Genomic DNA, 27,911 nt, shown 5'->3' with positions numbered 1-27,911 from the left:
TCAATTTTTACAAATAAGCTAACAGGCCCTCCAAAGTTGAGTAACTTGTTCAAAGTCCCACAGGTAACAAGTGTCAGAACTGGAATTAGAAATATCCATTCCTTTCCAGCTGTACAACAGATAGCAGTGGACAGACAGAAATTCAGAAAAAAACAGCCACCAAGTTGGCCTTTGCCTTGGCTTACAAGCTATCTGGGAAAAAAAAAGAGAAAAGAAAAGAAAAAAACCACACACATACATACACAGAATGAAAGAAGGGCAGGTAGGAGGAGGAGGAGAAGGAGGAGGGGAGAGACAGAGACAGAGACAGAGACAGAGACAGAGACAGAGGGAGGGAGGGAGGGAGGGAGGGAGGGAGGGAGGAGAGAGAGAGAGAGAGAGAGAGAGAGAGAGAGAGAGAGAGAGAGAGAGAGAGAGAGAGAGAGAGAATATGAATGAATATATATATGTGTGTGTGTGTGTGTGTGTGTGTGTGTGTGTGTGTGGTAGGATGGACAAGGAAGAAAAGGAAATGGAAGATTTAGTGATCTCTTGGACCATGTGGGTCACTCTTTTCTGTTTGCTCAAACAGTGTAGGCCAGAAGCAGCTCTTATGTCTGGCCAGAGCCCTGCTTCGAAAAACCAAAATCCTTTTCTTGGATGAAGCCACAGCTGCTGTAGATCCTCAAAATGATCTCCAGATTCAGGTTGTCCTCAGAAATCAGTTTGCAGATTGCACGGTATTGACCATTGCTCATCGTCTGCACACAGTGATGGATTGCAACAGGTAACCCTGCAATAGAATCCCTTGTTTTTTCCTCCAATATCTTCCCAGAAAGATGCCTAGAGTGAGTCCTGCTTGTAGTTCAGCAATCCCTAACCCAATCCTCAACTGAGAACTCAGGCTGCTATTAAATTCTTCATAATTCTTCTCCTGACACCATAACCTAAGTATGCAGAAGACCCTAAAGGTAGTGAGGATTCAGCTCTGTACAGATATTTGAAGTGAGCTCTATACATGAATGGAAGAGAACAGAAGATAGAAGACATCCAATCCTTGCTGTAGTCTAGTTTCAATTTAGAATTATGGCAGGCCAATCTATGGAATAGACCAGGCCTCTAGGAGAAAGTTAATTTCCCTTGGTCTGGAACACATCCTACCTTGCATAATTACTGACATCTACATAATACTCTCAAGTTTGTGAGGCACTTTATATTCCAAGAAAGTGCCAACAGGAGGTTGACATGCCCTTGATTATGTCTTAAACAGCTACGACTCAAGAGGTAATATTTTCATATTGAGAGGAGGAAACAGGCTCCAAAAAGTTAAGTAATGACCATAATTAATGTAAAACATGAGCTTTGATCTTTTGTCTTCTTGACTTAAAACAAATATATTCCCTGAGGTTTAATTAGTTTCTTCCTTACCTACCACAATGAGTTAAAATCATGCAGTTCTTGTGGAAAAGGAGAGAAGTAGGCTAGATGACAGTACAAGTACTCAATAGATTTGGAATCGATTAATGATCTAAACCCAAGAATAGGCAATGTTAGAAGGAAGTCTCCAGTGAAATATTCCATGGACCTGTGTAATGGCCTATATGCTATTTAACATTTTTATAAATTATTTGGGAAAAAAGCATAGATGGCAATCATAGCAAATTTATAGGCAATATGATGCTGGGAGGGGTCACTAATGCATTGGAAGACAGTTGAGATCCAAAAAGTCTTTGATAGGCTAGAAAATCTGGCTAAATCTAAAAATAAAATTTAATGAATATAAATGTAAAATTTTATGCTGGATCAAAGAAACCAACTTCATGAGTACAAAAGAAAGAGAAAGGAGGAGCAGAAACAACTCAGTAGTTAACTGGAAAAAGATCAAAGGGTTTTAGGGTACTGACAATTCAATTTAGGCAATAGTATAATGTGTGATCTCTTTAACAGAGGCATAGCTTCCAGGACTACAGAGGTAATAGTCACATAGTATTCTGTCTTGGTCTGACCACAAATGGAATTGTGTTCATTTCTGAATGTTATACTTTTGAAAGGATGCTAATAAGCAGAGAGCATCCAGGAAAAAAGGTGATTAAAGGGGTAAAAGGCCACAAATCCATATTATAAGGATTAACTGAAGAAACTGGGGAAAAGAAACAAATTGCGGGATGGGAAGATATAATGGCTATCATCTTCAAATATTTGAAAAGTTGGCATGTAGATTTGGCCTCAAGGAGGCATTCTATAGTGGATAGAATGCTGGGCCTGGAGTCAGGAAAACCTGAATTCAAATCCAGCTTCAGAAGCCTATTAGCTGTTTTACCCTAGACAAGTCACTTAATTTGTTTGTTTGCCTTAATCCATTGGAGTAAAAAATGGAAGCCACTCTAGTAGCTTTGCCAAGAAAATCCCATGGACAATATGGATTACAGAGTTGTAAAGAACGAGATGCCACTGAACAGTAACAAGCAGAATCAGGGACAATGGGCAGAGATGGAAAAAGGCAAATATAGGCTTATTTTTAGAAAAACTTCCTAATAGCTATCTAAATATGGAATGGGCTGCTTTCAGAGGTAGTATATTCCCCTTTATGATAGGACTCCATACAGTTTGAATGACCTTTTTGGTATGAGTGTTATGGTAGGAATTCTTTTTCTGGAAAGAATTGGTCTAGGTGGCCATTAGGAAACCTTCAAACTCATAAATATAAGTATTCTGGGCACTTAATAAATGTCTAGTGAATTGAGTTTGGCAATTTTAAGCTAGAACAGGGAAAAAAAATACTGGCTCTCTATATGCTCTACTACATTTAGGTTGTGAGTCTTAGAGCAATTTAGCTTCATAGGAACACTGTGTTTATTTTTCTTCCTCTACTAGGATTCTAGTCATGGACAATGGAGCAGTGGCAGAATTTGATACCCCAGCCCAATTGCTGGCTCAAAGAGGGCTGTTCTACAAATTAGCAGAAGAGTCAGGCCTCATCTGATTAAGTTCTGGAGAACCAGCTATTAATGTCTTCATAAAAAGAGCATCCATCCATAATCCAGAATGGACTCATACTTGGTCTAAATTCGAATGCCTCCATAAAGTGGGAACAGATTCCTAAGGCAAGATCTATTATAAGTAGGAGAGAAAAGGACTCAAAGTCTTGGTGGATCTTAGGCCACATTGGTGACAGTGATTTTTTTGTGTCCTAGCGATTCATACAGATGGCTCTAGGGTTATTACTTCATTTCACCATACATTCATTCTTTACACACAACTGTACTATCAATAGGAAATTTCAATAGGAAAGAAGGCATGAGTGGGACCCAAAGGACCATTGGCCCTGCTTTCCACAGGGTCAATATCAGCAACCTGTTCACCCTTCCCAGCTTTATTTCTGCAATCCACTGCCATCCCATATTGGTGCTGTGAATAAAGTGCCTGCATGAAGCTATCTTATAACTTGTTCTTTAGCTAATACAAGCCCAGGATGAGAATTTCCTCTCAGCAGTTAACCACCTCAGAAATCAGCTAGTCAAGCCCAGAGAGCATGGGATAGGAGGACGTCAGGAACAAATAGGTTCAGGTTCTATTTTTGACACTTATTATTCAAATGAACATTGGTAAGTCACTTATTCTCTTAGTGACCTAAGTTATATATCTGCATTGGGATAATATACACATGCATCCCACTTTTATTTAGATATATTTTCATCTACATGGAGAACTCTTGTGTCCTCCAATGCTCTCTGGTAACTCTTATGTAACATTGTCCTGATGCATTATTGGGGGGCACCAGAATCACAGTCAGTATGTCAGAATCAGGACTTAGACCTAAGTTTTCCAGAATTCAAGGTTTTCTACCTACTGCACCATGTTCTCTGTGCCCATTTTTCTTTTACTGAAATGCCAAACCATTAACAATTTTGGCCATTGTCCCATCCTCAATGTGAAGAAGTCTAACTGCTCTTCCTATGGCTCATTATCAAGGCCTTACACAGACCTAGATCAAAGTTGGGGACTTTCTCATGCCAACTTTTATTGTTCATAACCCACCCAGGGTTTGGGGAACTTTGATTTAGAAACAGGTGCTGTTCCATGCAAGCACTCAGAATAACAATCCATTATATCTAACATTTAATAACAGTATGACCAGTGGTAACTTCACAGGGTTTCATTTTCCTTATTTACAAAATGAAGTTGGACTAGATTTTCTCTGAGGTCCCTTTTAGATCTTCTATAAGTAAAGGACACACTTCATCAGACTTCTGTTACAAGTGGGGCCATTACTCTGGAAGAGGATTTGGTGCTTCAAATGTGGCTCACCTTAAACTTGAATGACAAACTCTGTTAACATGTCTTTACCTGATGTCAGCAGTAACTCATACATAATTCTGACCTCCACAACATCTCCTGTATCCCCTCTCTACTTACACGATCATCGCCCTACTTTATGCCTTCATTAGTTTTCACTTGGATTATTGCAATAACCTCCTAATTTTGTTTCCTTGTTCCTAAATCTACTTCAGTGGCACCAAACTCTAGTGGAAATGCGGTCCACTAAACCATACTAAGTATCTTGACTGACAATATACTAATGTAGAAAACCAATTGACATTACCTATGCTTTACTGTGAAGTAGCTAGGTAGCAGAGTGGACAGAATGATGGCATTCTCCATGAAGTTATGAACTCATCTTTCTTAGTTCAAATCTCATCTCAGACACTTCTTATATGATTCTGGGTAAGTCACTTAACCCTGTTTGCCTCAGTTTTCTCCTCTGTAAAATGAGCTGGAGAAGGAAATGGTAAACCATTCCAAGTATCTTTGCCAAGCAAAGCCCAAAAACAAATTATATTTTACTATATTTTCACAAAAATTTGTAATTGCATTTTAATTGAGTCTCTACTATAATAATGTTTGGTACCTCTGCTCTATATTACTTCCAAAGTGGTTTTCCATTTTCAGGTCTGATTGTATCACTACCCTCCCTAAATTCATCTCGTGGAAAAGATATCCTGAAAAGAATTGCTGAGAGACTTTGCCATCATGAAAAGCTGAATGGTAGGATTATGGTGACAGTGTTTGTGAGAAGTTAGCAGTAGTAGTTAGTTAGAAGTGACAGACCACATGTGATTTTTTTTTTTTTTTTTTAAGAATGAAACATGATTTTTTTCTCTATTCTCCCCTAACCCCAACATGGCTAATGAGGAAATGTGTTTTATGTGACTTCACATATACAAAGTATACTGTATTTCTTACCTTCTTGATGGATGGGAATAGAGGGAGGGAGAGAATTTGGAACCAAAAATAATAAAATATTAAATAAATTTTGTTTTAGGCATTTTCCATGGATCTGGGACACGGTTATAATGAATTAGAGAATAAGGGAAAAAACTTGATTCTTTCTTTTAGGAGTTAAGATCTCCCACAATTGAATCTATAAGCCCACAGTGAGGAACTCTTTGTGGGAGAACATCTTCAGGGACACAATTTAAGTTAATATATATATATATATATATATATATATATATATATATATATATATATATATATATATATATATATAATATTTATGTGGGGGGGGATGATTAGAGGAGAAGAACAAGAATTCAGATCCCTTCATAAGAAGATCTGGGGAAAAACTAGGTGGCTTAATGGATAGAACACCAGTCTTGGAGTCAGACCTGAATTCAACTTCAGTCTTAAGACACTTACTAGCTGTGTGATCCTGGAAAAGTTACTGAACCCTGATTGTTTCCCTGCCCTTCCCCCAAGAGAAGAAGATCTGAGGTTCATTAGCAGCAAAATTGTATAGCCAGGTGGCAAAGAAGATAGAGTACTAGTCTAGAGTCAGGAGAGATCTCAGTTCAAATACAATCCCACATGCTTACCAACTATGCAATCTTGGGCAAAGCACTTAACTTCTGTCTACTTTTATTTTCTCATCTGAAAATAGGAATAATCATAATACTTATCTTCTAGGGGTATTGGGAAAATAAAATAACATTTGCAAAATGCTATATAAATAGTAATTATTCTTGTTATTTTTATTAATGAAAAGAGGATTGAATTTAATTAGATCTGGATTTGAATGTTGATTCTGCCACTTAATTCCTGTGACTTCTTGTTATCCATTAATTTCTTCATCTAAAAAATGATGGAGTTTGGACTCGGTGATCCCTAACATGATTCAAGTAAAGGTTGTCATCACTTATAGGTGACACTGTTTAAGTAATCCTTGTAGAAACTCAAGATAGCCTTAGGTTTCTTTCCACTCTGACCATGACTACTAAAAGAAAGTTTAGCATGTGGAGTAAACATTATCCCTCCCCCTTGCAAAGTGAACGTTTGCTTTGCCTATTCCAGCACAGAACACAGGCAAAGCTCCCTGAATTATGGAGTTAGCAGGAAATTAATTAGTTAGCAAGACAGTAAAGCTTCAAGCAGCTAAACCCGTGGGTTATATTTTAAAAAATAATTTTAACATAGGACATGTAGTTTTCCTTCAAATTAAAAGTTTTCCTTCAAGGAAAATAAGAAAAGCTGAAATTAGATTAAGTAGTGAAATTTAATCAGCAAACAGTTTTGGTCTTGTCAGATTGTATCTTAAATGAGAATTTCTGTAAATACTACTTACTTTTAAACTATAATTGGGGAAAGCCTGGTTTGGCTTAGTTATACTCCATGGTAGTATGTCACCATTCACTCGATGGCACCTATTTAAATTACAGTGTCCAAACATTTGTTTTCTAGACACATAAAATACAGTAAAAGTAACAAGACCACAATACTTTTTCCAGGATTCAGGATCCCAAATTTAAAGAATCACATATTTAAAGCTAGAAAAATGCCTTATAGGCTATCTAATCCAACTCCTATCATTTTACAGATAAGAAAACTGAGGATCTGAGAATTAAAATAAGTTGCCCATAGTCACACAGGGAGAGTCAGAAGTAGGATTTAAATCTACATCCTCTCCCACCAAATTCATTGCTTCTAATTGTACCATGCTATCTATTGATGGGAATAATGAATTTTCTTTTACATGGTATCCTTTGCAAAGTGTCATATACTGCCCATCATCCTGATACAAAGAATAAAACTAAGGTTAAAGATGAAACAAAGGAGTACGATGATGTGAGTAAATGCACAATGAAAATGATTTCTGGATTGTGTACAATACTGCTTCTTTTGCACTGTGTAAATAATGGCGAATAAGATAAATTATTCTTACCCACAGGATTTCTGTATCTTTTCTGGTTTAATCTTATATTATCTTTGTAAGCCTATTTTATTATTACTTGAGTTAGAAGGTGCAGAAATAACTATGCCCTAATGTTTAAAAAGCAAAATGAGCATACTGTTTTCTGATTATAGTGAATATTTTCCCTAGCTAAGCAATGTATATATTGCGGAGACTACAGGTACTTAATTTTAAAAAAAATTACTGAATTAAAAAATAAACCAGTCAAAGGTTTTTTTTTTTTTGTTTTTTTTTTTAACTTAAGACAAATGAAAAGGGCCATAAAATAGTTGAGCTGAAAATAAGCATTTTTGTCAATGATTTTCACTTGTCAACAAACCAATTTAAGTACCGATATTTGGCTTATTAGCTAAATAATTTTTTTTCCTTACCTAGATTTATTTTTGAGAATATGCCTTCTTTTGATGGTTTTTAATTTAAGTTTTTAAGTTTAATTTTATAGTCTATTATCATTTAGAGACTGGTTTTATCAGACATGACAAATGAAAAACTGAAAATTGTTTAACAAGTCACTTTTCATTGTCATATAGTATTGTAATTTTGTTGTAATAATTGTTATTATAATTATGCCAAATAGAAACTCTAGGGAAGGACTTCTGAAACTCCTTCATGGAGCTCCTGTTGACTTGATTGGGGGAGTGTATAGTCTCTACAACTAGGTTCTAGCCAGATCACCTCTATCCAGATCATCTACCACTCTTTTGGTTTTGAACTATAATCAAAGCAATTTCCGTGGTTCCCGAGAAGAGCGTGTCAATTTGCCTCACTATGCTCCATTCACTATCCCTATGACTTTCCAAACTAAAATACAGCTCCCTAGCCACCACTCCTCTCAATGTGCTGTCCCTCCCCATTAGAATGTAATATGAGAATGTCTTTGTTAAAAGGCAGGGACTGTCTCTGCTTTTGTACTTGGTCCCACACAATCCTTGGCACATATTAAGTACTTAATATATTTTCCTCCATTTATTCATTCAAAATGAAAGCAGTGTGCAAAAAAGTGGCAGAAGATACTAGCAAAACTGAAATGAATATTACTAAATCCATTTCCTTTTAACATGATGCTCCTTAATTTTGGTGTGATAAATATTATGAAATTACTTACCTTGAAGATCATTCTTTGAATCCAGAGCAAGATATGGCAGCTTTAACTTCCTGATAAATTTGTTAGCTTATTGACACATCTTTTTAAACAGAATGGACACAACATCTATAAAGTGCTAAAATAGTTGAGCCAATTGAGAGAAAACAAGCGGCAAAGGTAGAATAAGAAGGTGAAGACAGAACAAGTGTTGCCTGTCCAGTGGAAGAAATATAAATTCATATTGGGATCATCAATTTAAAAATTAACATTAGGTTGTAAAAAGCAGGAGGGAAAGAAGAGATAAACTGATCGGGCATGAAAATGCACATTTCAAAATAAAAACTTTGATTACAAAGAACCAAAACTGCTATCTAATTTGAATTTTTCTAAAAGACAGGAGAGCTCCCCCCCCCCAAAAAAAAATCACATTAATCAATCTTGAAACTGTATGTATGGTTTTTTCCATTTTCTTTTACAATTTCTCTCTCTCTCTCTCTCTCTCTCTCTCTCTCTCTCTCTCTCTCTCTCTCTCTCTCTCTCAAATCTCAGTTACTCATGAAACCGTCTACTTGAAATTGTAGAATCCTTTATAGTACCTACATATCAGATTAAATCTCTCAAAATAAGACAGGCTGTGAGTTTTGAAAGATGGTTAGTTAAGTCTACTCCAACAGGGGAAAAAATTACCCATTACATCCAGAGGGATAGTTGGTCATGCAGCTTTATTTATCATTTTATACCTTCTTGTATGGGATGGATTTCCTTTCAAATAAATTCATTACATGCTTAGATAGCTACATACAGATTGTAGTGAATTCTATGAAGACCCTTGCATGTAGAAAACCCTTCTTACTGTACATCAATTTAAGCAAAAGCTTGCACATGAATGAGTGCTGGTGTTAAAATTCCACCTTTCACTCCTCGTTCACAAGCAGCAGACACATTGCAGCAGTAGCACAAGGAACCCCACGTAGGGAAAAGTACAGTGTTTACATAGTGCGACCACTTTTAGAGGAAAGACTCTAGCAAGGCCGCATTTTTAAAAAATCAAACTCACAAATTAAGATTGAGATAGGAGGGGGGAAGGGAAGTCAATAGGGATTAAATCAAAGTCTTAGTTTTGTTGTGCAGATAGACTTTGTATATATAGGCACACACACTAGGCTAAATAGAATAATTTAAAAGGCAGTTGGAAAATTTCATATTGCTCTTTATCATCCAAAAAAAAAAAAAAAAAAAAAAAGGAAAAAAAAAGTTTGAACTGTTTCACTGTCCCTGTTCCCAATTGTTCTAGACAGGGGCAAGGGATGCAGATCTTTTTTTTTTTTTTTTCCACATTTACAGAAATGATTCTTTAGTACACTGTAATATTACAGTAAAAAGGAACTATCTCTTAAAGACAATTTGATCAGATGTTGTCCGATCAGAACTATGGACTATTCCTAGGGAGGTGCCAACCAGTTCGTGCTATCTATCATGGATCATCTATTGGTGTTTTTGTTCTTCTGGGTCAAAATTTCACAACAAAACCAATTTTTTTCCTTAACATCGTTCCCTTAGATACAAATAGTCATACTTACATACCTAACTACACATACACTCTGTCCACACATACACACACATAGAAGCTGAATGAAATTTTTTTCATCATTTCTGGGAGGCAAGACTTAGTGTTATGTTGTGCAAATGATTTGGCTACTACAGGAAATGAAGGCATTAGGTGTAAAAATTAGAAGTGTGCTCAGTCAGCCAAAATAAATGTAAACAAACAGCAGGCTTTCACTAAGCAATTCAAGTGTCTTAGCACCAGCTCTCAGCACCAAGGGAATTTCCCCATGTTAAATACTAAGTTTGTGATGAATAAACTTGGTGATGCTTATCCACCTAAAATGTGCAAAGAGACTCATGGTTTAGGCTTGAATACACTTGTTCTCTGAAGATTCTATCAACTGGACCTAGCCTACATTCATTCCTCTCTTCCCTGAAAACAGCGTCCCAGCAACAATGCAAGCTAGAGAATGCTGAAAACACATGTAATGTAATGGAAAGAGGGCACTTGATATCATAGAATGGAGGAGTAAACACAGAGATCCCTCAAAACAGTCTAAGTGAAGGTATGGCGTACCAAAAAACATTCGATGCTCACTGTCATGGAAGTAAGCCACAGATACAGATTAAACATGAAGAAAGCTAAGCATTTAAAGAAAAAAAAAAAGCTTTCATTTTAAAATTCAGAATTATGACATTGCTGAAAAAAAGTTTGATTTCAAAATACACGCTAAGCTATCACTTTCTGGTAAAAAATATGTACTTGATTTAGGTCTTCATTTTATAAGTCCTCCTTTTCAACTCAAAAACAAACCAAAAAGATGTCATTTGCTGAAAATAGATTCTTGTATTCTGTTTACATGGAATATTAAAGACAATAAGAATAGGATTTCTGCCGAGATAGGGAGTTTTGCTGTAATATAATTTTTCCCCCTCTAAAATCTAGGAGCTATATAGATCAGTTTGTTTACATGGGAAAACAAAACCAAAAAATTCTAAGATTTGAATCTAAATGATTAATATTTTTTTCTAAAGAAGAACAGGGGGATGCAAGGCTCTGAATGGGGAAGTTTATCTTATTGTCATATAAAATTCGATCATAGTTTGAAAAATATTCATAGAAAAAGTTACTGTGATTTGTTTCATTAATGACGATAAGAAGAGAATGTGTTGCAGCCACTGAAATGCCATGGCCAAACTCTCCCAAGAAGTGTTGATACATAATAACAAAACATTTCACAACTCATTAAATGCTATCCCTTCCCACCACTCATTATTGAATCAATTCACATGAATTCAATCTTCTAAAGGAAGGAATGGATGTTTTTACACTGGTGCTGAAATGTAAAGTCTATTAAGAAATCTCTCAAAGCAAGGCAGCTTGGTTATTTTCACCAAATACCCACAATTAGAATGTATAATGATATATCATTCAACCTCACACGCCTGAGAAAATGGTATGATAACCAGAGAACAATAGCATAGATAATGAATTCTCCCATGTAAATACAAGTCTTTAATAATGACTCAAAATGTAAAGCCGCCAAAAATTTCTCTCCCCCCCAAACAACATACCACACAACCAGATTTCCCTCCCCACTTTTCAATGATGTGCAATATTCAAATGTTCTGTGTCCAATAATTCTTTAACATTTAACAGTTCATTTTGCTGCATGAGAATTATAACTTTACAGCAAATCCACCTACATGCTTAACTGGTTGGTTCGTTGGTTGGATGTTGTCCTTTGTTCTTGAAGAGGACCAAAATGACATCATTATGTTAGAATCAAGTTACAGTGTGTTTGACTTGGCTGCTCAAACCAGTGCTTAATTAATCCTAAAAGGACTCTTTCTTTTTTCTTACCCTATACATTTTAGTCCATTTAAGTCCTTCAAACAGCATTTACTATAGATTTCTTCAACTACAAATATTCTTTTCAAATATGAGGTAACAATGACCACAGTCAGCCAAGCTGCTTAAACACCACAGAAAATAAAGCTAATGGGGAACAGAATTTAAGGCATTTTTTTTTTTTTTTTTTATTTCGGCCAAGGAATGATGCATGCTACAGATTAACCTTTACTTTCCCCACTTGGTTTTCTGAGAACACCGAATTTTTTCTTCAATTTTTGTTTTACATGGCACTTGGTTATTGGAGGGAGGGAGAATTGTCTCCCTTAATTTACTCCAGATTTTCAAGCGTTTTCTTCAGTGATGATGCTTTTTCCTGCAGCTCAGGTCTGCTATCAGTCTCCATGGTAGTTAAAGATTCAATGAGCAGTGTTCTGCATTCAGGTGTCAAACTTTCCCACTGTTTAGACTCTACAAAATATTTGGAAGGGAAAAATGAAAAAAAAAATTAGAATCCAATTTATTTAAAAAAAAAAAGGATAAAAAATGTGGGGGAAAGTTGTGATTTGAGAAAATACAACTCTCTGGCAAAAGTAACTAATTAAATGCCATTGTATATACCAGAAACACAACAGAACAATCTGATGTACCATAAGCCAATAAGATGACTATTAGTCCTGTGAGTCACACTAAAGAATGTGAAGTAGTTAAACCACAAAGTTTGAAAAGTTTAAGTGGAAAATATGAGGGCACAGTTCTATAATGTAAATGCAATTCTACTTTAAAAACATGTATCATGAAAATAACAGAATGCTACTTCCTATACATCCCCATACAAAATTATCCCATGAGCTATTTCAGAACTATGAACATTAAAGAATCCTGATAATTAGAATCAATGTAAAAAGGAATTCTTTCACACTTTTTAAATGTAGGGGGAAAAAAATCAAGTTTATATTCATATATAACACCAATCAGTTCTACAAGTTAGGTTCAAATTGGGCAAGTTCTTCAGTAATAAAAACTAAAATTTACAGAATTAAAACAAATTTTTATTAAAGCTTTTAAATTTTCAACAGATATGCATGGATAATTTTTCAACATTAACCCTTGTAATTATGTTCCAATTTTTCTCTCCCTTCCCACCTCCTCCCCTAGATAGCAAGTAATCCAATATTAAATTCTGTAAGAGTAAAATCAAAGTCTTCTTTAAGTGTTTCTAAAAATAAACTGAATAATATTTTAAACCCCCCCCCCCCAAAAAAAAAGGAAAAACAAACAAGAGATTTCCAGGACCTAACTTAGAAAAGTTAAGATATTAAATGGAATTGCTCCACTTCATAGTTAACATGTGTGTGTATGGGGGGGGGGGGGAGGTAGGGAGAGGAGAATAGGCCTTGAATAAAGCTATTTTTTTATTACTATCAAACGAAGTAGTTTAGATCATCTTTTGAGAGTCTTTATAACACCAGCTTCAATGGGCATTAAACAGATCAAAATGGTAAAGAAGAAGTTTTACATCAGATTCATAGATTTATTTATATTTAATCTAACAGTCTATTGCTCTGGTTAACTTAAACATTGAGTTGTCTCCTCTAAGTAGCTTTCATAGTCACCAATGCTGGAAATATGAAAATCAAGTTGTCATCTTGGAAAAGTAACTTCTTTAATTTTTAAATATTATCTTAAAGACAAAAAAAAAAAAAAACACCCTCCTCAAAAGAATTGTAACCATAGAAGTATAAAAGTTACATGGAAAAAATACATGATAACAAAACCCTACTAAAAAAGTTAGAAATTGGTATTATACAAGTCGGTTTACACATTGCAAATTACTATAGAAACGTTTCTAAATCACAAAGTCTTTAAGTTTATCCCATCCAGATATAGAGTTATAGGAGCAGTATACAAAAACTGGCATAGATTGGAAGATGTGAGAGTTGGGATAATTTTCAATTGTCAAGTGACAAACTCACCTTCAAGTTTTTGAAGCAGCAACTCTAACACAGACAAAGCTTCTGTTCTTATAGATGTATAGCTTTTATTTTCTAAAAAGAAAATTATATTTAAAATTATTTATCTTTTGCATTTAACCAACAGTATGCTTCTTCAAATATGAAGCAATGTAGTGAGCCTCTTTTGCAGCAAAATGAGTGTACTACCACCATAAGTATATGCATCACACAAATTTATATGTCTAAGTAAGGAAATACAAGTGCTAGTAAGAAATTCTACTATTTAGCTAATTTTAAGAAGATAGAAGTCCTACTAGGATTAAAAAATTTAAAGACAGAAAAGGGCAATTCAAAGATTTTCTAGGCCAACTCCTTTCTTTTCTATATGAAAAACACTGTTATAAGTTAAGTGATTTGGGGGGCAGCTAAGTGGCGCAGTGGATAGAGCACCAGCCTTGAATTCAGGAGGACCCGAGTTCTAATCTGGTCTCAGACACTTAAAACTGCCTAGCTGTGTGACCCTGGGCAAGTCACTTAACCCCAGCCTCCCCCCCCCAAAAAAAAAAAGAAAGAAAAGAAAAGAAAAAAAAAGTTAAGTGATTTGTTTAAAAGAAACTAAATAGTGAATTAGGTGTTAAACTCATGTCCTCTGACTCAAATCTAATACTTTTATCAGTATGCTACAATGTTCTTGCTTTCCATATTTATTCTTATTATATACCTATTAAAAACATCCCTAAGATATTCAGGCTGCTAGGTGGCAAAGTACATAGAACACTGGGCCTACAAAACTAACTATGTGATCCTGGGCAAGTCATGTCATTGTTTGCCTCAGTTTCCTCACCTGTAAAATAAGTTAGAGAAGGAAATGCCAAACCATTCTATTATCTTTGCCAAGAAACCCCCAAAAAGGTCACAAAGATCTGGATACACCTGAAAAATGACTGAAAAATACTCTATCAGAGCAACTAGCATTAAGAATATAAAGTTTTTGACCTACTAAGGAATACAGAGGAGTGAACCATGGAAAAATCTTAAAGAAGGAGCCATATTCCTTAACTCCCAGTCCTCTGTCCGCAAAATATATTGACTTTAAGCAACTAAAACATGTTTTCCCCTCCTTAGGCATGCTTCTCTTAACTACTGAGATGCCTTTCCTAAACTAAAACCTAAAATTACCCTTTTCTGGAGACAATATTCCTATTTTTTCATGATTCTTATCTCAGAATAATGGAATTTCAGAGTTAAAAGGAACCTTCAGTTAAATTACCCAATCTCTATAAAGGAATCCCCTCTACAATATCCTACTGTCTAGTGGTAATCTATTCTCTGAAGACCTACGGATAGCAAACTAATTAAATGCCAAAGCTGCCCATTCTATCTTTATACAACTTTAATGTGTGCTAGGTCCTTTTCTCTCTACACATATTCTGGATGGTCACATGGATTCAGTTTTATATATATATATATATATATATATATATCATGGATTCAGTTATATAAAAATATATATATATATATAGTATGACTCTCAAATTTGTGTGTCCAGGATTTATATTTGAGCAAGTCCCCATTACTAAAAGCTTAGCAGACATCTCCATGTGTATGTCCCTTCCAAAATTCTGTCCTTCCTATCTCTCTTCCTATTAAGATTACCATTACCCTTCTAGCAATCCTCTAATCTTCACTCTCATTCCTCCTCTCTTTCCCTTATCAGTTGACAAATCATATTGATTTTACATCCACAATGTCTCTCACATCCACCTCTTCCCTATTTTTTCAACCACACCATAATATCACCTCTTACCTCAATGAATGCAATACCTTCTGAATCTGTATCCCTGCTTCTAGTCTCATTACCACCATCATCAACATTCTTAGCATTTATATAGTGACTACTATGTGCCAGATATTATGTATCCTATGCAATTTACAAGAATTATCTCATTTAATCTCACAACAATTGTGGGATGCAGATGGCATTATCCCTATTTTTACAGATGAAGAAGACGCAAAATGTGATTAAATGACTTAGCCAGGGTCACATAGGTAGGGTTTGAGACCAAATTTAAAGTCCGGTAATCCTAAGTCTAGGCCTATTGCTTTATGCACTTGTTATGCACTGTACCACTTGGCTGCCTCTCTGCTCTCCAATCCATCCTTCACACATCTACTGAATTGATATTCCTACCCCAAAGATATGAGATTACTCCTTTGTGTCAGCAATCAATGGCTTTCTATTACCTTTAAGGATAAAATGCAACTCTTCTGTTAGTCATTCATAGTCCCTCACAATCTAACTCCAGATTCACAAATCTGACATTCCAGGCAAACTGGTCTATTTTGCTGCTTTCTCATATTTCATTTTCTCCCCACCCCCCCCCCCCATCATAAAACATTAAATACAAGGCACTGTCCCTTTAATGAAGATACAAAGAAACATAAAAGATAATCCTTACCCTTTGAAGGTTACAACGTGCAAACAATTACATACAGTAAGAAGAAGAACAATAATAATATGTAATTTTTATCATATTTTATCGTCTGCTTCTATGCTTTTATCCAAACTGTCTTCCATTCCTCAAATGTTCAACTTCCTCACCAAGACCTCTTGGAATCCCTCAGCTCAGGTCAAGTACTACCTCCTACAGAATAAAGTCTTTCCTAATCTTCTGTTAGCAATATATCTTCCTGTCCCATCCTCCCTATTTGTTTTTTTTTTTTTTAAATCACTTTATTTATCTATATACCTCTTGTTTCCTTCAATGTCATGCATTTCCAGCAGCTTAACAGAGCAGATATATATGCTTAGTGAGTGCTTGAGAGATACAGAATACTCTATAGACAATTTGCTTCTATTAATGTGGCCTAAGATTATGTTAGTTTGGGGGGAGAAGACAGGGAAGAGAATGTACACATTTTATCACATTACTAACTCACAGCCAACTTAACACACACAAATTATTGTGTAGCTGTGCTTTTCTCATCTTAGAGCTGGTTAAAAAAAACAAATCAACAAATAGTAAATATCTGACACCTTATCTTCTATTAAATTTTACCTATATTTCCATTTCCTTATAAAATGTGGGGATAGTGATTATGAGAGGGTGTCAAGGGTTAGGGAGAATGTGACTAAATGATCATAAAGCTCCAGCTAGTTTGAAATCTTTTGATTTAAGTTTGTAAACTAAAGGCATACAAATTCCCAGAATTTTTCTAGGAATTAAAATCTAATTCACTGGAATTTGAAGACTCAACTTTTTCTCCTTTTTGATTATTCTACCTCCAGTCCCCAAGACACTCATGTTCTAAAAAGATGTGTCAATGACTGGCTGCAAATCCAATTCAAGAATCAGATAATTTTGGCTAGAACCTTTTCCTACCTAGATGTATCCTTTAAATATTTTAAATCTGATTTGGTCTTAAATTTGTTCAATTTAATCGAACCTTTATTTTTATATCACTTTTATTTCCAAATATATTTTTCCTCTTCCTTTATTTAGAGCTATCTCTTACCTAAAAATAACAGTAAAACATAGTTCAACAAAACTGGCCTAGGTATCAACCAATCTGAGATAGTATATGAAATGTTTCATAGGATTGTCTTCTTAATCTTAACTGACCTAGGGATGGAAGCAAGCTTACCTAAAGAGTGTGTGATTGATGAACATGTCTCAAGCAGTATTTCAGTCAAAGCCTCGGAATCTGCATGCTCCTTTTCTAAAAGCATTAATCTAGAGAATTAGAATAAAGATATTTTATTAAACAATAGCAATCATTGCAATGTCTTTTCAATTAAAATGAAATATCTACATCTATCACTTTTAAGTCATTCTAAACTGATATTATGATAAAAAGCCAGAACACTACATAATCATGCCAGAAGAAAAACAAGAAAAATTTTAAGTATAAAGTGAATTACCCCTGAAAATAGGCATTCATTGACCTCAAAACTCCCAACTGTACTTTCCATGTGCTGAGTTTCAGTCGTTCACACATTAGTTTGCACAACTCCTGACGATAGCAACCTAAGAAAAAGTACAAATTGAGTTCTTAAATTAGTATTTCCTGGAAATTTCTCAGTATTTCCCAGAAAATTTCAGTCAACTATTATTGTGTCTATTCCCCTAGACATTTCTTTCAGCTTAAATTTACTAATTTTTCCACAGAGTCTTCCATAAATATTAACTTTTAAACTAATTTGACCAATCCTCTCCCCCCAAAAATATCTGGGTTCAAACTAGATCTTATACATTAGTGACTTAGTGGTTCTTAAGTATTTCATATTCAACTATCAAACAGTTTATTTTCTTTTAAGATATAATTACTAGAAAAATAAATGTATTTTTTTTTTAGCGTGTACTTTATGGCACGTGTTAAAAAATTAAGAAATCAGTAACTTAGAAAACAATCTTATTTCTGCTTGTAGATAAACCAGATTATGAGTGAGCAAAGCAAATTGAAAAACATTAAAAATACTAAGAAAAAAAGCAAAAGGGTACAATAGCATACTGCAAAGTACAATAGTTAAAATTTTAAAATTCCAATGCAAGCTTCTGACAAAATAGCATATGTGAATCCCAATCAGCCCTCCCTAAATGTTGAAATGTTTTTTCATCTTGTTTAGAATGTAAATTGGCAGCAAATTTGGCTTGGTGAGAAAGTACTTCTCTAAATAAAGACTTCATTTCACCTCTTCTCATGGGGATATATGCCACTGTTGATGCAGTCTCCAAAAAAAAGTCATCTGTATACAAAAAAGGCGCATCTCAATCAAAATGACCAATTGTAGAAATCACATGCCTAATAAGAATTAGGTAGTAAGGCTGATATAATTTCAAACTGGAGAGATTTTTTCTTCTGGCTATATTCCAGTGGCAGAAGATAATATATATGGTTTACAGATTCATCTGAATATAACACTACAAGGTCAATAACATTAGTGAGATAAAATCTATCACAAAGAATTTGGTAAGAATATTAATTGATCACTAAAATCAAACATAGTATTATTATCGTAGACCATTCCTAAAGTCAGCTAGACAAGAAGTCAGTAATCACATGAAAAAGGAAACTGTTCAAGAGATATTTCTGGAAGCACTTTCTTACTAAATTCCTTCCCCAGATTTCAAAGTCACTGATGTGCTTACACTGAGTCTCCACATTTTTGGGCCAAGCTTTGCCTATGCTCTCAAAGGCACATAGCAAAGATTCCATCTGAAGTTCCTTTTCCTTCTCATTATCATCCTCTTCATTTTTTGATGTCCGGGCACCAACATTTTCAAGAGAATTCTAGGATATATATATATATAAAAAAAAAAAAAAAAAAAAAAAAGAAAGAAAGAAAGAAGAAAAAAATTTCATCATTTATGAGAAGTCGATGTTGGAGTTACGGAAATATTGTTGGTAGAGCTGAGAATCAGTTACAACCATTCTGGAAAACAATTTGAAATTACTTAAAGTGACAAAAATGCCCATATCCTTTACCCAGAAATTCTACCAGCAGACATATTTCAAGGAGGTCATAGATTAGAAGAAAGCCCCTATAGAGACCAAAATATTTGGTAGTAAAGAATCGTAAACAAGGTAAATGCTCAACAATTGGGGAATAACTAATCACATTGTAATACATAAATGTTGTAAGAAAGGACAAATATGTTAACTACAAAGAAGTATACAAAGATCTACATAAACTAATGCATAATGAATTAAGAGGACCCAAGAAAACAATATATACAATAACTACAACAATGTGAATGGAAAGAATACATAAACATAAAAAAATACAAAATGAATGTTGTAGAATTAAAAAGAATAGTCATGGACCCAATGAACAAAGAGAAATTTCCTTCAATTCTTTTGCAGAAGTAGAAAGTCTAGGATTATGGAATACTACATATATTTCAGACTTTTTTGCTTATTCTTTCCCTATTTTTTACTTTTAAAAATGTTATTACAGGGGATGGTGTTCTGGAGTGGGAAGGATATGGGGAGAAATCTAAGAAATATAACAACAAAAGCCATCAAAATTTTTTATATTAAAAATGAAAAAAAGATTCATTTCTTATTTATAAGGTGTACTCATAACAGCACCAGACCAAGAGCCAGTGACCTTGATTTAGATGCCAAATTTATCATCACTTTTAAATACATGTAATGTTTTTGTGCTTATTGTATCTTGTACTTAATGGTTTTATAATTGAGAACTCCTAATTGCTTTACTGCCAACTACAGAGATGAAGTCTAAGTTAGGTTTAAAACAGTGAACAAGAGTACTCAATTATCAAACTTCTCATCTATTTAATAAAAACTAAACCACACAGCTTATCCTTAATGCAGGGCTTTCTGACTACAACTTGACACAGGCTTTTGGACACTGCTCAATAAATGAGGGTCCAAGTTTTATCAAGCTCAGAGGACAAAATGTAAGGATGGAATATTACTATGTTGTAAGAAATGGCAAATATGATGATTAAAGAGAAGCATGGAAAGATCTACATGAACTGACATACACAGTAAAACAATCTGACAGTGAAACATCTAGTTGGCAGATTCCTGTTCTGCACCACTGAAGCTAGTTTTTCTCAGATGAGAGAGAGAGAGAGAGAGAGAGAGAGAGAGAGGAGAGAGAGAGAGAGAGAGAGAGAGAGAGAGGACAGAGAAAACATTTTCTCCTTTCCCTTTTTTTACAACTCAAGTTATCAAAATCTTTTACTGTGAAAAATAGTTTCAATCTAGCAATTGTTTACCTTTTTAATCATTGGAACTACAATGTCAGACAACTCCTGGAATCTATCTTCTTTAGTGGCATTGAGTACATCAGCTATACATCTAACAGCTACTATTTTGTATTTGATGTTGTCCTTTCGACACTCCTTCAGAACAGCTTGTACAATCTCATTTATACTGGGCTGATTGGGCACTGACTTTTCCAGCTCTTCACTGTAGGATACATTAAAAACAAACAAACAAACAAACACTGATTATTAGAAGTGTTGACTTTCAGTTGAAATCAACAAATGGTATATTCATTGAAAGAATACATACCTACAGGCTATTACAACACAAGCAATGGCTTTTAACAGCTCTTCCTAGTAGATTTAAAAAAGAGAGGAAATATTTCTTTATGAAAAAATTATTTATTAGGTCCACACATATCATGTTTCCTCCAAATAATGATTCTATTAGCAATTTCAGGATCATTTATTCTACATTCTATCACTGCAGGACTTTAAAAGTTTCACTATTTCCATTGACTATTCATTTCAACTATGATGTTATACAACCCTTTTACAAAAAATAGCCAACATTTTAACTTAAATCGAGGCCTGCAAGCACCTAACTATACACTATTAACTGTTTAGCCTAATATGGGTATCTATCAGCCTCCAGGGAAAACCCTACTGAACTTTGTTCTAGTTTCTAAGCCAGATTGAAATATGTGAACATCATGTAGTGACCTTACTTTAGCTTTCAGTCTATGTGAAATAGGTAATCTTTAGTCAAGATATGGGTGAAATACTAAAAGACTGAAAAGCTCAGACATAGGCAAAATCTAATACAGAAGTAAACAATACTATTTCCAGTTGAATAGTACTTAAATTTTGAAATATGCACATAAATGCAAGTTCTTCATAAGTTGGGATTGCTTCATCCTTTGTATTTGTATCCTCATAGCAGATGCATAATAAATGCTTGGTTACTGATGGATAAAGGACAGAATATATAGAATTTAATTTATGCTTCCTAAAAATACCAATGTTTGAAGCCATCCTTAGTATCTATTGTCAAAAATTAGATACTTTTAAAATCAATTTGACATGAATGACTCTTACTTTTGCTGTCATTTTCAGCATGTACTGTCAAGAATTAGACCTGAATGATTTTTTTTTTTACCTTTCCTGCCCATGTTCTTCCAGCCAGTCCCTGCAATAAAGCAGTCATTATCATTCCCAAATATGGAGGTACCAGGGAACTTGTTTGCTTTGCAATAGATGCCATGGCAGCTGCACCCTGGGCTTTCATCTTCCAAGATGGAGACTGCAAAGCCTTCTGAGTAATAACAATCAACTCCTGCATGTATAATCGAATGCCACCAAAGGAACCTGCATTAATGAAAACAAATTTAAAACACTTATGAAAGAACAAATCGTGCATTCAACCAAGTACTTTTCTTTAAAAAAATTATCTGACCCAGGGCAGCTAGGTGGCACAATGGATAGAGCACCAGCCCTGAAATCAGGAGGATATGAGTTCAAATCTGACCTCAGATGCTTCACATTTCCTATAGAGGACTGGAACTCTGAAAAAGTATACTTGAATCAAGGGCAGCAGGGTATTTATAGTTAAGCACCTATGAGATAATGGTTCTCTAAACATATACTTAATGTGATATGGTGATGTAATAGTTGCACATGCTCAGTTGCTGTAGTGATGTAATTGTACTGAAGAATTTAAGGGGTAGGTGGACTGGGGACAAGCCTCTCAGCTACAGACACAGAAGAGTCTTAGACACAGAAAAGATTTGGGACTCCATCTTTGACCAGCCTTGTGGTGGCCCTCCTGCCTTCATCACTTCATCTAAAAACCAAGACTTGTTCAGAGATCCTCAAGAAAGCTAGTCTGGACACTACAACTTCCTAGCTATGTGACCTTGGGCAAATCACTTGACCCCAAATGCTTCAGCCAAAAAAAAAATATGATACTTTAAACTATTATGCAATCTTACATGACAATTTTTTTTAATAAAAATTGAGATAAAAGTTAAATACTTCAAAAAGGCATATAGAAATTTGCTAAAGCTGTGGGCTTTATCATTGGAGCACATGAGAAGGTAATCCTAAGATTAACAAGTTCCATTTTCAGTTCTATAGGGAGGGAGGAAAGGATGTGGGGACATAGACCTGGCACATTTTCCTGCCACACTTCTGTCCATAGAGTGGCTTCATCCTTCTCCCCCTTATCCTCACTGGTTGCTTCATGCATTCCCAGGAATGCCAGCGGCAGCACTTCCTTGGCATGGCTCTTGAGCACGTCAGGACTGTAGCGCCCAATAGCATGGATGGTCAAAGCACATGAGCTCTTATATATTGGTTCTAAAAACAAGGAAACACACAGACAGAATTTGGCAAAATAAACAAAAAATCTGAATTAAATTGTTGATGTCAAAGTTGAGAGTTACCTTCCTTTTCCATGTACCAGCTGTTCAGCTTCTGTAACAATTTCTCAGTGCTACTATCTCGTGAAGTCTGAAAAAGAGAATTCAGATCATTTTAAGAGAACAATAATTCTTTTTTTTTTCACTTAATCAAATGAGAGACCAACCACTTACTCGAACTAAATGTCCCATGGCAAATGCAAAGGACTTTTGTACCACATTGTTCCGGTCTGTCAAGCCACTGAGTAATGCACTCATCAGTTTCCCTATTGGCAAAAGGCAAAAGAGAATTTAAGGTTTTAAGCCAACTGCTTTGCCATTTAGCAGAGAATAAAGTGTACCATATGATGATTGGCATTTTTTCTTATGAAACCCTAATAAATAATTAATAACTCATAATAAATATAGAAAGATTCATGGTTCAATGTTTCTATTACTCAATGGACAGTGAGAAAACTAGAGAAGTCACTGAGCCTAAGATTACTTAATCAAAATGGGAAAAGGAAACAGAGAAGAAACCTCTGCAATTATTAGTCACTGACAGAACCAGTTTAACATTTTTTAAAAAACTGTTGCACAAGACATTACCATATACAGAAAAGATGAAGAAAGGAAAAAAACACTTCTTAAAAACTTACCGGAGTAAGGTGTTAAGTCCTGAGGACACTGAGTGGTTAATGACACAATTACATTGGCACATCCTCCCTAAAAGATTACAGAAGAAAACATATCTAAATATGATAATCATTTTTTTTCCATTATTAAAAACAAATCCCTTGTTTTGGCTCTAATCATTTTAAAGAGGATGTACTGAGTCAACAGTAAGAGAAACTAGCTACTCTAAACCTTTAATCATCAACTTATACTGATTGGATCACTCAAAAGGTACATACATGGCAACTAAAAACGATTTCACTGATGTGTTCTGCATTAACAATTCCATTGAATATCCAAGTTGCACAATATAAGAATTTTTAAAAATGAGTTATTAGTGCAGCCCTGAAGAAAAAAAAATGAATGTCGAGTAACAATACTGAACAACATTTAAAACACAAGTTAGCATATAGATACTATAGATATAGATATATACATTGCAAAGTAGATAGCTAAATTTTTGTGGATAATGAAGAAAACAAAAAGCTGATGCCATATCTTATCTTTGTATCAATGACGAGCATTCAAAAAATGTGGTGAATTTATGTTTTCCCTCTTATGAAAATACACTTACCTTAGTACCAAGACCTACTCCACTTTTGATCAATTCACACAACCTAGGAACTAGCTCGCCTAAGACAGATACATCTAGGTATTGCAGGCACTAAGAAAAGAGAAAAAATATGCAAAGGTAACCATCAGGAGAAAGTCAAGTCAGATACAATGATTTAAGAAAACAGTGGCTGTACAAATTAAATAACCATAGAGTTTATATTAATTTGCAAGAGTCCAGTTTTCAAGAATTACTCATTCTAATTTCAAAATACCAACCAATAAAAGATTAAGTGAATTGTACTCTCTCTGCTAGTGATTTGGTCAGTATTTCAATAAATCAGTGGAAGATAGCAGTTTAGCAGAGATGTTACCAAAAGCTAATTATGAACGAAATAGTTCTCCTGTAACTTTCTATTCCTCTTCCAAATCAATTCTTTTCCAATACATACATCAAGATATGGCTTAAAACTCACCTCCTTCAGAAATCTTTTCCTAATTACCCTACCCCCAGTAACATGAGCATTCTTCTACTCTAAGTTCCCTAAGCATACATCTTCTAATTTTTAAATGAAACATACTTGCATGTACTTCTCCTAAAACAAAACAAAACAAAACAGCACAAAACTCTTTGTATTCTAATTAGATTACCTCCTTAAGGACAATGATTATGTCTTCTATTTCTTTCATTTTTCTCCCCTACTAAGGACAGGCCTCTGCACAAGGGAGACTCTTACACTAATAACTTTATTTGCCCAACCTTGTGTGACCCAATAAAAAGTACATAAATATTTTAAAAAGCAAGCTGAATTAAAGATACCATTTCCAATAGCTCATGAGGGTTCTCAGAAAACCACAAATAATGATGAACAGTCTAGACTTTTAAATACTTTCTCACACCAGGGCTGGAAGGGGACTTGCACGGTCATTATGGAAACCAATTTCAGTTCCTCACAGCTCTTAAGCACAACTCCTTCCTGTGAATGAATCAGCAACATCAGTTTTACCCCTCCCTTTCCCTAGCACACTAATGATTACCTCACCCCCCAGTATTTACTTTGGTACCTACCCACCATTCCCTATTTGTGCCTCTTTTCCCTTCTTAATTAGCCCCAATTGGCGAGAAAGCATAATGTGACCCTTTTTTTGAAGTTGGCAAAAGTAAAAGAATATTATTACTATTTACCTCTTTTGAAAAAGATAAAATTCCTAAATATTACTTTTAGTGTCTGGAAGGAGTTATGTGAGGTTAAGAAGGACCTGTACAACAAACAAGTCTGAAAATCACTGTTCAAGATTCGTTCTTTAATTTTTTTATGCTTCTTCCTTAGAGACAAAATTTCTTCTTTGTGGGAGAGTTACTATGAAGACATAGTTATAGCTAATGAATGAAACCTGAAAAATATGTTGTGTTTTTGCCTACAGGAACAATATACAACCTGAAATCATTCCCTTTCCATTGAGATACTTACCATGTTGATTGTTTCCATCATGGGAGAGGATTTTGCAGCACTAAGTCTAGCACTATCCATTGCAGCCTTCAAGAAAAAAAAATATTGAAATTACTCTGGAGTACTCAGAAAAACTTCTATGTTGAGTACAATTAACACAGACTATGATGTTCATACACAGAAACCAAATGGCAAAAATTCAGAAACTTTAAAACAGGAAATATCGCTTCATTTTCAATCTTGACTACAGAATATTTTGAAATGATTATGTTTAAGAAAGGAAATATGGGTCTATTCAATCTTATTTTGCTCCCACTAAGAAAAAATCATGATTCACTCTGAAATATGTGTAAAGTGACTTTCATTCTAAACCTAGCTCCAAAACCCTGGACAAGTTAATGCCTCTCTAGGATTCAATTTTTTCATCTGTAAAATGGAAAAAAATACAGTGGACTATAGGAATCTCCTTTCCAGTTCTATACCCTAACAGATGAATGAAACTATAAATTCTTATTTAGAATGGCCAGAATTCTTTCTTATAATTGTCACTCATTGGTCCTATTCTTCTCCTTTGATGCAACAAACAAGTCTAATCCTTTTGTCACATGATATCTTTTCAAATATTTGAAAACAGCTATCAAATTGTCTTCTCTTTTTTAAGTTAAATATCCTTAGATGCCATGACTATGACTATTCCTCATATGAAATGATCTCAAATCCTCTTAAGTTAACATATTAAGTCCAGTATCCTAAGAAAGAACAATTTATTCACTAGGAGATTAAGATGACTGCATGGTAAAAGCTTCCATGTTTTTGTAATAGGGAAAAAAGGTAAGGTGAAAAAAGCTGAACAACAGATTAGTTTCCACAAAAATAAAGTCAACAATACCCTGAGAAAGAATCTGCAGAGCAGAATTGTTCCTCTAAGGTGAAATTTTGAAGGCTTTACATACATGGTATCCAGTTTAACCTTTAAACTGAGACCTCCACATTTAAACACATCTACAATTTATTAGTCTCATGCTCAACTGTTCAATGATCAAAAGAAAAACTGTCTTAAATAAGTAACTATTCTAAGACTCTTAAATCTTTCAAAAAGACACTAACTTTAACAGATACTTTGATTTTTTTGACTGATATTTTTTATCAATATAAAAAAAGGCAAAATTACAGTGAATTATGGAATCTCAGGGTTTTTTGCACTCAAAATCCTTTATGAGATTGCTATAAGAATAAAATAACAAACAGAATGTCCTTTGTAAAACAATGCTTTATATTTAATATTTTTATTTTTCATTTTTACAAAACAGAAATGTTTTAACTAAAAGGGACTTCAGAGATCTCTGTAAAATAAGGAATATAGAAGTGTCAGTGACTTGCCCCATGTAACATATAATATGTGGCAGTGTCAAATTTATTAAAAGTAATTGGTCAAATCCTTGTAAGGCCTTCTTTCTACCTTGTTTCTTTCCTTTGTTTTCCCTTCAGGTATACACACTTAAGACTTTCAAGCAATCCACTTAACTATTTTTTTTCTCTTCCAAGGGATCCATTCCTAGCAGAAGCTGTGGGTGGGAAAATGGGGGAATATCAGCTCCACTGGGGCTGCTGCTTACAGAGGAGGTGTTTTTCCCTCATACTTTCAATCTTCAAGCAAAGATGCCATTGCCCCAATCCTAGTTATAAGGTTGATTCCAAGAGCTTCTTAAATAGAAAGTTTCTCATTAACAAATTTCCTTTTGTATTACTTTAACAAATATCTTTGTGACCTCAAACTTAGTCATTTTCAGTATTATTTCTACCAACAATCAAGTTGATGTTCTGGATGTAAAGTTACAATAAGAAATCCAAAAAAGTAAAATATTAAAACTTTGTGATTAGTTTGGTCTTATTGACCTTTCCTTCTCTAATCACATCCCCAAAGTGAATTCCTACTAATATTTATACTTTTCAATTAATATTTATTTCCTTAAATATTGGGGTCTTTTTAAAAATTGTAAAAAACTGACAACTTGCCTAAACATTTGCAAATTTATTTAGGCTATGAAAGTTAAGTTATTTTATTACATTATCAAGAATCTTCCTCTTTGAACCTTTGAGTTCACTACTGAGAGAAAGAAATGGGTTTAATATTCACTAATTTCTGAATTCATACTTAAGCTACCATGAATGGTGACTCCCTTCAAAAACATATGTATCTATGTATCTGTATACTTATTTATAGATAGAAATACTTGCAAAGAAACTATTTAAGACATTTAATTTTTCCTCAGTTCTAAAATCTAAACTGATCTGTATAATGATCTGCCCATATATCCAGGGCCAGATATACCTAGTGTATTATAGTACTTTCTTTAATGATAATATTTCTATTATTGACAGGAAGAACTTATTATACTACTTCCTCATAACTTCAACAGCCTAACCTCA

General features: G+C 34.5%; 2 protein-coding genes across 5 annotated transcripts in view; one reads left to right on the top strand and one right to left on the bottom strand.

Moving 5' to 3' along the window:
- The window catches only part of ABCC6 (ATP binding cassette subfamily C member 6), a 58,557-nt gene extending 53,266 nt beyond the window's left edge, over positions 1-5,291 (top strand). The window contains exons 30-31 of the mRNA XM_074280888.1: positions 572-766; positions 2,854-5,291. Coding sequence (XP_074136989.1) covers positions 572-766; positions 2,854-2,962 — 304 coding nt within the window. The 3' untranslated portion in view covers positions 2,963-5,291. The remainder of the gene's footprint in view (positions 1-571; positions 767-2,853) is intronic.
- Positions 5,292-11,353: 6,062 nt separating this feature from the next.
- The window catches only part of ECPAS (Ecm29 proteasome adaptor and scaffold), a 155,650-nt gene continuing 139,092 nt past the window's right edge, over positions 11,354-27,911 (bottom strand). For all 4 annotated transcript variants that reach the window (XM_074280886.1, XM_074280885.1, XM_074280887.1 and 1 more), the window contains 14 exons: positions 25,503-25,568; positions 24,053-24,142; positions 23,463-23,529; positions 22,999-23,090; positions 22,849-22,915; positions 22,571-22,762; positions 21,564-21,772; positions 20,715-20,758; positions 20,417-20,609; positions 18,818-18,959; positions 17,590-17,695; positions 17,313-17,401; positions 13,689-13,760; positions 11,354-12,183 (listed from right to left, as the gene is read on the bottom strand). In XM_074280886.1, the coding sequence (XP_074136987.1) occupies positions 12,044-12,183; positions 13,689-13,760; positions 17,313-17,401; positions 17,590-17,695; positions 18,818-18,959; positions 20,417-20,609; positions 20,715-20,758; positions 21,564-21,772; positions 22,571-22,762; positions 22,849-22,915; positions 22,999-23,090; positions 23,463-23,529; positions 24,053-24,142; positions 25,503-25,568 (1,569 nt within the window). In that variant the 3' untranslated portion in view covers positions 11,354-12,043. The remainder of the gene's footprint in view (positions 12,184-13,688; positions 13,761-17,312; positions 17,402-17,589; positions 17,696-18,817; positions 18,960-20,416; positions 20,610-20,714; positions 20,759-21,563; positions 21,773-22,570; positions 22,763-22,848; positions 22,916-22,998; positions 23,091-23,462; positions 23,530-24,052; positions 24,143-25,502; positions 25,569-27,911) is intronic.

The sequence above is a fragment of the Sminthopsis crassicaudata genome, chromosome 1 (assembly GCF_048593235.1).
Source record: "Sminthopsis crassicaudata isolate SCR6 chromosome 1, ASM4859323v1, whole genome shotgun sequence".
NCBI classification, from domain to species: domain Eukaryota; kingdom Metazoa; phylum Chordata; class Mammalia; order Dasyuromorphia; family Dasyuridae; genus Sminthopsis; species Sminthopsis crassicaudata.
This window is presented reverse-complemented; position numbering and strand designations above follow the sequence as displayed.